The 10,164-nt window shown below is 40.8% G+C and overlaps 2 protein-coding genes across 3 annotated transcripts in view; both read right to left on the reverse strand.

The window, feature by feature from the left end:
- LOC126403737 (F-box/WD repeat-containing protein 7-like) overlaps nt 1-5,487 on the reverse strand; it is a 44,034-nt gene extending 38,547 nt beyond the window's left edge. For both annotated transcript variants that reach the window (XM_050066475.1, XM_050066474.1), the window contains exons 1-2: nt 5,217-5,487; nt 2,894-3,468 (exon numbers count right to left, since the gene is read on the reverse strand). In XM_050066475.1, coding sequence (XP_049922432.1) covers nt 2,894-3,430 — 537 coding nt within the window. In that variant the 5' untranslated portion in view covers nt 3,431-3,468; nt 5,217-5,487. The remainder of the gene's footprint in view (nt 1-2,893; nt 3,469-5,216) is intronic.
- Nucleotides 5,488-6,345: 858 nt separating this feature from the next.
- LOC126403749 (C-X-C motif chemokine 10-like) lies at nt 6,346-9,955 on the reverse strand. The gene is made up of 4 exons (XM_050066504.1): nt 9,733-9,955; nt 8,126-8,246; nt 6,962-7,039; nt 6,346-6,864 (listed from the first exon to the last, which is right to left on the reverse strand). Exons 1-4 carry the CDS (start codon nt 9,794-9,796, stop codon nt 6,831-6,833), a joined length of 297 nt encoding a protein of 98 aa, XP_049922461.1. The 5' UTR covers nt 9,797-9,955; the 3' UTR covers nt 6,346-6,830.
- Nucleotides 9,956-10,164: the final 209 nt, after the last annotated feature.

Genomic DNA, 10,164 nt, shown 5'->3' on the forward strand with positions numbered 1-10,164 from the left:
TACTGTTTTGTGTCCTTGTCGCTGGCTCGGCAGTACTTCAGCCCGTAGAGCACAAAAACCATCAGATAAATCCCGGTATTCAATATCTTGGACATGACCGCAAAGTACAAAATTATACACATCAAGGGATTTATATGCCTTGAGTTTTTCATGCGTATAAACGCTGGGTTTCTCCACAAGATATAAAAAAATGTCCGGCCACTGTAGCTTAGGCCATTTCGTTGGGTCGGAAACCTCACTCCGTTGCTAATTGTTAGCTTATTACAATAAGCTAACCTGTCTTCGGTTGACAAACCATTAAAATAACCCGAGGAGGCGTGTGTATCTTCCATATTCCTCATACAATTCTTGATTTTGGCGCTCCTGTCTGTACTGTTGACATGGCAACTGTCACAGTTCCTGCCTAGTGCGCAGCTGAGGCAGACAGGCAGTGTCACCGTCAAATCTGTCCCCGGGAAAAGTAACGTTGTGCCCAACTGACAAAGTAACTACGTTCTGTTACCATATTTTCAGTAGTAACGCGTTACACTACTTTTTACCCAATAAAAGTAGTTACGTTACTGTAACGCGTTACACACAACACTGCTGACGTGGTCAATCTATGTGAAACTGCACATAGGCATTGAGGATTGGTATAGGTAGAAGGTGACAAAGCTACCAATGGGTATGGACTAGTTTATGTTATTTTAGACTGAGTTATGTGAACTCCATAAATTCTAATCCTCACTCAGAGAAAAAAAAAGCGCTGTGGATTGTTGTTCCTGTGGGCTACAGCGACACTAAACCCCTGAGCTTGCCTGAGAAGGACTAAATGCTCAAAGCTGCTGTTTTTAAATATCCCATGGAGAGAGACTCTCACTGCAGCCTGTTCTGTTTTGCTCTGAAAATGTGGTCGTGCAGCCTCGTTCTGTGGACGATAAACCAGGTGCAGACTTCCATCTGTGTCACCGCTGATGAGGAAATACAGCGAGTGGTGGACGGAGCAGTGAGTGACAACAACCCCGCCCACGTTTAGGACGGAGCAGTGAGTGACAACAACCCCGCCCACGTTTAAGAGGACTGTTTGTGATGGAAACACTAAACAGACCGAGGGTCTAGGTACCATGTCTGAAGGGTTACTGTTGGTTCCAAAGGTACCATACTGAAAGTGTTTGGTGGAAACGGGGCGAAACATTGATGCAACAGGTTTAATAATCTGATCATGTCAGACATAGTAACAGACAGTTTACAGCACAATGAATACCTTTACTTAAATACTGTGAGTTTAGTTAGCTGTTAATAGCTCTGCCCTTTGACCCTGGCAGGATGTTGAATGCACGACTTCTACACTGTTGTACTGGTACCTGTAAAAGTTCAGAGTACTTCTTTCACCACTGCTATGAGAAATGAAATGTGCGTGTCCACATACCGGACATACCACTGCAGCTCTAATGTGCTTCTGTTCACACCGGTCATCTGATGCCAGAGCGTGTGTGTGTGTGTGTGTGTGTGTGTGTTTAATCTTCTATATGTGTAGTAATCTAGAAAAAAATGCTTAGATTACAGAGCATGTCTCACCAGATTAGTGCCCCAGTTTTTCCAATCTGTCCGACTGTCTGACACACACACACACACACACTTGAACATCACCAAATCTGAGCTTCAATAATCAGCTTTGATTTTAATAACAGCGCTGCCTCTAGTGGTCACAGAGAGCACTACATGTTCACTACTCATCAGGTGTCCCAGCATGAGGAGGGTGTGGTACTGGTTCTGTACCAGCATGGCTCTGTGTGTGTGTGTGTGTGTGTGTGTGTGTGTGTGTGTGTGTGTGTGTGTGTGTGTGTTAAGCTAACAGTTCCCATGGGAGGAGACTTCATATCCCATGATCCCGATGGAGGAATCTGAGGAATGTTCACTGCTGCACATTCCTGCACACACACCTACGGTCTGTGAGTGTGTACTTGTACGTTACTGAAGTATTTCTATTTAACACGACATTATAATTTACTCCACTACATCTCAGTGGACAATATCAACTGGAAACAAAAATAGATCAAATTCTTTCTGACCCCAGAAAACACAGTGTGCAGCACAGTTGGTAAATTTACAGTTGGCTCTGTCTGTCTTATTAACTAACTCCTGTTAAATGTATTTACCATTAACTCATATATATAAAAGCAATAAGGTGGAGGGGAAATAAAGTCAAAGAATACAACAAAATAAAACTATAAATGACTCATTATTTGGGAAAATAAACATTAAATTGTCTTTAAAATGCAGTATTTTTTCAAACTTAAAGGTAAGAGGAGGACACACACTTTGTCTCTCACACACACACACACACACACACACACACACACACACAGCAGCTGGTGTTCCCCTTGTTTATAAAGATGACAAAACAGGAGACACAATGGCACCTGAACGCCACACACACAAAGACGCTGACGTCATCGACTGGTACCTGAATGCCACAAACACACAGGTCACACAGAGCCAGGTGTCGCGTCTTCATCTGTGTTATAAAAAGAAGTCTGTTGTGTCGTTCACAGAGTGTGTAACGTCGCCACCTGCTGGCTGAACCCACACATCTACGCTGCTTAACTTTCACTGTTGTCTTACTGTGATGTTTGAGCTTCACTGTGCTGCGCTGGTGTCGTTTACTGAGGACATGTGACATGTGACATGTGAGTGTGTTCGGAGCCAATCATTGGTCCAATCCAGCTCACTCAAGTGTGATGTGGAACACTGTCTCTGACAGTTGCTGTTGCACTACTCTTTATACGTCTTCATATATAACAGTGGTTGTAAAAGCGTGAATTTGTAATCGAGTAAAAGTACTCAGTTATGTTCCTTCACTGTTAAATCCCAACTGAGCTCTTGTTGAAACAGACTTGATGAACAGTCCTACCTGATTCTGCAGGTGAAGCGATGGTGACGTCACTTCTGCCTTCTCCTCCTCCTCTTCATCCTCTCTTTCATCGCAGTTTGCCTCCTCCTCATCCTTCTCCTCCTTTTTCACTCCTTCTGTCTCTCCTTCCTTCATTACGTCTCCTCCGTCCTCTGTCCGTGTGATCTGATTGGTCGTCTCCGTGCCAAAAGGCTCGGACGGACAGGACTCATCCTCGATGGTGACTATGGCGACTCTGACCTCGTCTTCCTCCCCGTCCTCGCCTCCTCCTCCGCCTCCTCTTCCTCGGCACACAGAGGAGGTGAGGAAAGGAAAGGAGGTGAGGGAGGAGGAGGCAGAGATCGGAGTGTGTCCACCAATCTCTTTGTCTTTGGCACCTGCCTTCATCATCTCCTCCTCCTCCTCCTCGTCTACCTCCTCTTCTCTCCTCTTGGGTGGAGTTTTTAGTATTCTGTCCTTCTCTCCCAGTCCACTTGTCCTCTCCTCCTCCGTCTCCTCCTCTTCCTCCTCTCTCCTTTCTTGGTGTTCTCTGTCCATCTTTGGTTCGTCACACAGCAGCAGGAGAGAGAAGCATCCTGAAAAAGACACAAAGAGAAACATCAACACATTAATTACAATAACTGTGACTAGAATTACCGCCCAGAGGTGTACGCCTCCACGCACCAAGTTTACACCATGTCAGTGAAAACATGAGGAGAAGATCAGTGTCACCAGCTCAGTCTCTGACCAAATGTCTCCCCTTCTGTTCCTGAGATATGACGTTGAGAAGTGTTTTATGCAGAACATGATGATGTCACAGTGAAGTTGACCTTTGACCTTTTGGATATAATCTGGATATCAACCAGTGTGTACGATTCAGGGGGATTTAAACCCATTTCCACCAAACACTTGCGGTATGGTGCCTTTGGAACCAACAGTAACATGGTACCTAGACCTTAAGGTACAGACACACAAAACCGAAATCAAAGAACTAGCGGCGACGAAAGCCAACTGTTGCGCCGTCTATGTTGCCTCACGTCGCCCTGTGTCAGTTTCATTTGAACACACTACACGGACTACATCCGACGGCCAAGTAGCACGTATGTTCTGCGCCTGCGTGAGAGAGAGCGGAGTGAGAGAGTGGTACATCCTGTCAGCCGAGGGGTTTCCTATCTGTGTAGCCGAGCACTGCAGCACCTCCACGGACTATTACATCCAGACGGTCCCGGTGTTTCCTCCTCAGGCTCCACTTCACTCAGCTGCCCGATAAACCCGCTGCTTCTTCCCACTTCAACCTGAATAACAAACCAGGGCTCGGTGCTCCGGTTGGATCCAAACGGAGAGCTCCGGTTTGTTATTCAGGTTAAAGTGTGAAGAAGGAAATAAAACCTGAACAGCCAATCAGAGTGATCTCTCTCACCGACAAGCTCTGCCGCTGATTCAACATGCTCAATCGGCCGAAAAGCCGCCAACAGGGGTCCGACTGGTGCCAACGGTGCGGGACACACCGCAAAGACTAGGGCGACAGACGCTCACCGACGGCCCGACATTGGCCGACGGTGTGTCAGCACCTTAAAAGTCTCCGGCAGTCGGCCCAGTGAATGAAGTTACTTTTTCTCAGACTCCAGCTCGGCCCAGTGAATGAAGTTACTTTTTCTCAGACTCCAGCTGCTGTGAGAGGCAGCAAAACATCCTCTCATTTTATAGTTACAGTTGGCTGCAGTGTTCACAGCTCCACCTTTCAGTACCAGATCTGTGTGCTAGGTACCCCAACAGAGGGGGGACCAAACATGGGGACGGTTCCATTGGTGCCATCCTCAACTTTTCACAGTGGAAACAGAAACAAACTGAACCATACTGCTCGGTGCAAACTGGGCTGTAGAGGCCTGTAGCTACAGATTGACACCATCTGAAACTTCTCCCAGTCAGAGTTGTTGAGGAGGTTTTAACCGGGAGCTGACGAGGACCTGCTCCCTGTGTGGATATACACGGCTCACTCTGAGGTAACAAAACACAGCGATTCATATTTTCAGGTGATCAAACACTGAAGGAAACAGACTCATTATATTATATTCCATGACAGCATGTCCTTGTCCAGTGCTGTAAACATCTTACAGTGCTTCAGTAACTCACATCCTGTGTGTAAATACAACTCTGGGTGTTTTCACTTCAGTTTTATGTTGCTTCATACTTCCCCACTACATCTCAGAGGTTAGTGCTGTTCTTCACAGACACATGAATGCAGCAGGAAGATTTACTTCACAGCTAAACTTTACTGAAACACCTTTAACAGACTCTAATAATGTTAGTTTAGAGATAAAGTTGTAAAATAAACCGGACTGACCTTTAATAAACGCAGAGTTCTCTCCTCCGGACTTTAAATTTTAAACGCCGGGATTTCTTCTTCTTCTCCTCCTTCTTTATTCCTCGTCTTTTCTTCTTCTGTGGATATTTCAGCTCAAAATCCAACACGTCATCTTCAAGTTAAACTTCTCCGCTGCAGGTTTGTGTTTTCATTCAGAGACTTGTTTTTCTGTCACGAAATAAAAACACACCAAACTCTTCTCTGCGCTGCTTCGACCCGCTTGCACATGGAGCTTTGTTTGGCGCCGTTTGATGACGTCACGAATCTGGTCACGTGCCCCTCAGTGTTTTTTTTCCCCCAACAAAAAAAATGTGTTTTTATTTAATTTAATTTATTCAATCTCTATTATTAACTCAGACAAAATAATCATTAACTTTTAGTCACAATACAAAGGCCTACTAAAATATATATTTCTCACTATACTTCCTCTACTGTATTATTATTATTATTATGATTATTATTATTATTGATAAACAATTTGTTTTTATTATTTTTAAATAATGATCAACATTTAGTCCCAACTATACATCACTATACATCATTATATTTACTACTTATTTCAGGCCTCTACCATAATATTATTACTATTAATATATATTTTACCATTATGGGGTTATTTCACTCTGTTTTACTCTAGTTACTGTTATAATAGATTTTAAATGTATTCTATTACATTTTTATTGTCTCAATCTTTAATTAATATCATTATTATTATTATTATTATTAATTTATTTATTTTTTAAATTTATTTTTTATTGTCATTATTAACTTCATAAATAAAACCTTAAATAATTATCAACTTTTAGTCACAATACTTCTGGCCAGTGAAATTCTTCTGTCATTCCTTCTGTATTTCTTATTCTTATTCTTATTTATTTATTTATTTTAAATAATATAGTAGAGGCCTAGTTTTGAATCAAAAAGCAAGTCTAGTGAAAAATAGACCTTGGATTTTATTAGGCCTATCAGGTATTGCTACTCAAATTTGATAATTATTTAGTCTGAGATAATAATTAAAATAAAAATAATAAAATAAATCAATAATAATAATAAAATTTTGAGACCAGTCCATGAAATTATTACAATAGAAATTTAATACAATAGATTTAAATACTATTCAAACAGTGATAAGAGTAACAGAGTAATATAAAATTAAAGAACCACATAAAATATAGGCCAATAACTATAATAATAATAGCAATAATAATAATAATAATAATAAAAACATAGTCCAAACAAAAAAAACAATAAGAGGGATATAAAGACAGACATAATCATATAATACTAAAGCAGTGTCAGGCTCAGAACAAACAACAATCACTCAACGCTTCTTTGATTTTTTTTTTTTTTTCATTATTAATTAAAAAACACCTAAATTCCCAAAATACAAACCGTTTGGTTCACAAGTCACATTTAAAAAACAAGGATATATATATAAAATAGAGCGGAGACACAGTCTCAGTGCTGTCAGTATAAATATGAGATAAATAGATATAAAGCTTTCACTCATGTCACGTCTACATTCACTGAAGGTGCGACTGGTGGGTCAGAGGTCATCGAACTTCTCATTGGTCCGTGCTGGTGGACGGGAGCTCAGTTGATCAGGCTGTGGTGAGTTCTCGGTTTCCTGTATATGACAATAAAACAAGCAGGACGCACGTTAGACACGTCCCAACACTGACAGATTATCACTCAGAGGATGAGGATGGGATTCATGTACTCACACGATGGAGGCCAGGAGTTTCTGCACAGCGTCCAGCTCGGGGTTCAGGCAGTAACGAAAGCCGTTTTTGTTGGTGACCCTGTTGAAACGGACGGTAGAGGTGAGGTCAGACTCTCTTCATTAAATGTAAACTGTTAAATAAATACGTCAGGCAGGACTGAAGTTGAATGTTATGAACTGAGGCGGAACCAGTAGTGTGAGGAAGTTATAATGGGCACCAATTCACGCTGTCGTGCATCTTGACACAACCAAAGACTTGACACTGGACAACATTAGCAGACACATTACCCAGCAATCATCGCTGCAAATCTGACAAAAATATCAAAGAGTGTAAGAAATGAACCATTTAATTGAGTAGTTTGTGAAGTATAGCCGTTTTTAGATCAAAGCGATCGTTTACCCTAAAATTAAAATAGCGCTGCAGCCAGATCCAGTGCGACTGAAGTGAACGGTGACCAGTTTTAAAATGTCAAAAAAGAACACAAAAAACCCACAAAATGTCTCCATGCTGCTCGTGTGGTGTAATCCAAGTGTCCGTAAGCCAGCACATTTACGCAAGGTTTTTAGCCTAAATGTCAACTGTAGCCTCTCAGACCAGAGCAATGGCGCGAGATGGGATCAACGAGATCTCTCTCTCTGTTGTGTGAGTCGCTTCCTGGTAGCGTGTGAACACAGATGTGCAGGTATCGTGAGATCTCGTTGATGCCATGTTGCGCCGGCATTTGTGTACCTCATGAACATGCGGGCAGCTCTGGTCTGAGAGGCTACAGTCGACATTCAGGCTAAGAACGTGATTTAAATGGCGTCTTTTCAGGTCAAATTTGAATGTGGCGGCTAACGGACACCACACGAGCAGTATGGAGACTTTTTTTTTTGTTTTGTTTTTTTACACTTTAATACTGGTAATACATGAGCACAAAAATATCTTATTATCAAATCTCTTTTTGTATTTATTTCAAATCAAATTTATTTATTTATTTGGGTCTCCATTAGCCACCACGAGGGGACAACTCTCTCTTCCTGGGGTCAATACAAGGGAACACAATGTGAAACAAACACGTCATTAAAAATCCAAGAAGGGAATGAGAACGTGCAAAATACAAAACCAAAGACAGAAAAATAAGTCAGCAACCATCAGCACTGGCATTAATTAAAGACGTCTTACACAATCTCCACTCTGTTGCAGAAGATGGTCGCTTGGTAGATCTTGAGTTCCTTTATGTCGGACATCGATCTGATTCTGTTCCTGACGCGTTCACACAGACACCTTCCTGACTGGCGGTCCACTGTACGGAGAAAGACAAGGGACAAAAAAAAACATTTAATAAGAATTCTTCCACCAAAACATGTATAAATGTAGCCTATAAAATGACAAACAGCTTCTTCTTTCCCAACTTTGATCTTTTCTGATCCACTCATGAGCCCATCGTACGTCAAAATGTCCCTGAGGCCAAAATGAAAATAAACTACCTGTAGCTAATAAAACATCAGATTAAAATATGAGCTAATTTGTGTTCTGTAACATGTTGTACATGTGTTATAATAATCATGTAAATCAATTAAAAAAACATTACAAATGAACTTGTTCAGAAGAATAAATAATAAAATAATATATTAGTGTAAAATAATAATAAAATTTACAATGTAATTTTCTTATTATTTTTTTTGTCCCAGGGAAACACGGGAATCAACACAATAAAAAATAAGAAAATTAAGTTTTAAAGTCATTCAATCCTACATTACACTAACTTTAAATACGCACAAATTCAATAATACACATTTATGAAATGACCTTTAACATGACCTTCTTTCACATGAAAAACAGCCTTCTTATTATTTGCTACTATTTTTTTATTTACTATTTTACAAGTGTCTCACCCAAAGCTACAATTTACAAGATAACATTGAACACATCATGAGACTATTAGAATTTACGTTCACCTGACATAATTTTTTACTGAATAGAGCTTGAACGGGTCACAATGCAAATCAATGCAACCTCAACGAGCTGCTTAGAGGTAATGATAACTAGCTGCTAACTGCTAACAGCTAACAGCTAACTTAAGGAGCTCTCCTCCTGCTGATGTCATGTTCCTTCTCTCCACATCCACTCCTCTCAGTAGTGCCGTGATAACTGAGTGAGCATCAGATCGCTTTTCCTTTGGAGGTTCACGTGACGTCAGATAACTCCACCCATCTCCCCCAGAGAGCAGGTGAAGTGCAACAATCTGGGGCGGGGGGGCTGGGGGCCCAAAATATGCCTCACTGTTATTTAGTAGGCTTTGCTCTGGAGTTATGTTGTTGTGACATTATGTCATATTTCAAAATAACTCAAAATGACTCAAAAATAAACAGATTCCCCCATCTGTGGCGCCCCCTGTGGCTGACGGCGCCCTTAGCATTCACCTAGACTGCCTATGCCACGGCCGGCACTGCCCGTAGGTTTAGTTTTAGTGTATCCTCTCTGTATTTAAAGAATAGTATCCTTTAATTTAATTTAATCGAATTTAATTTAATTTAATTTAATTTAATTTAATTCACTTTAATTCCATTTAATGTAATTTAATTTAACTTAATTTAATTTGATTAAATCTAATTTAATTTATTTAATTGAATTTTTTTTGTTTGTTTGTTTTGGTTTTTGTTCTCTGCCTCTTATGTTTTTGGATAAGTCATCTGTTGATTAAAACAAATCTTCAGTAAAGCAAACAAAGTACAGAATGAGCCCCACATTGTCTCTGTCAGAGTCACTAATACTGAATAAACACTCACTCTGAGCTGTAGAGATGCAGATGATGACAGCCAGGAGCAGAAACACCTTCATGATGTGGGACATGTTTGGTTTCCTCTGTGGTCGAGACGACACTGCGGTGCGGGAGAAGAATCTTCCTCTGGTGAAGGTGATAGCAGGAGGACTGTGAGGCTAGGAGCCTGACGGTCAGCTTAAATACTCTCATCAGACACTGACCTCACCGTACTTCCTGTCATCAGGGAAATTTTCAGACTGGAAAGTGAAACTTCAGAAACCACAAACAAAAGGAAACCAAACTGGTTCTGCAGCCTTTCACTGTGGCTACATCACTAACAGCTCTGCCAGAGAAAGATTTTAAAAGTACATTTGAATATTACATATGAGAATAAGAGAATAAAAACAGTAGTGCAACTAAACTTGTACTCACACCGTTTTGTTTGTCATATGATCTA

This window comes from Epinephelus moara, chromosome 17 (assembly GCF_006386435.1).
Source record: "Epinephelus moara isolate mb chromosome 17, YSFRI_EMoa_1.0, whole genome shotgun sequence".
Lineage (NCBI taxonomy): Eukaryota > Metazoa > Chordata > Actinopteri > Perciformes > Serranidae > Epinephelus > Epinephelus moara.

What these genes read in the sequence shown, in the direction of transcription:
- LOC126403749 (XM_050066504.1), bottom strand. Translation starts at nt 9,796, where the DNA reads ATGTCCCACATCATGAAGGTGTTTCTGCTCCTGGCTGTCATCATCTGC. An exon ending in TGCAACAGAGTGGAGATTGT is followed by an intron (nt 7,040 to 8,125) that starts GTAAGACGTCTT and finishes CCGTTTCAACAG; the next exon opens with GGTCACCAACAAAAACGGCT. An exon ending in AAACTCCTGGCCTCCATCGT is followed by an intron (nt 6,865 to 6,961) that starts GTGAGTACATGA and finishes TGTCATATACAG; the next exon opens with GAAACCGAGAACTCACCACA.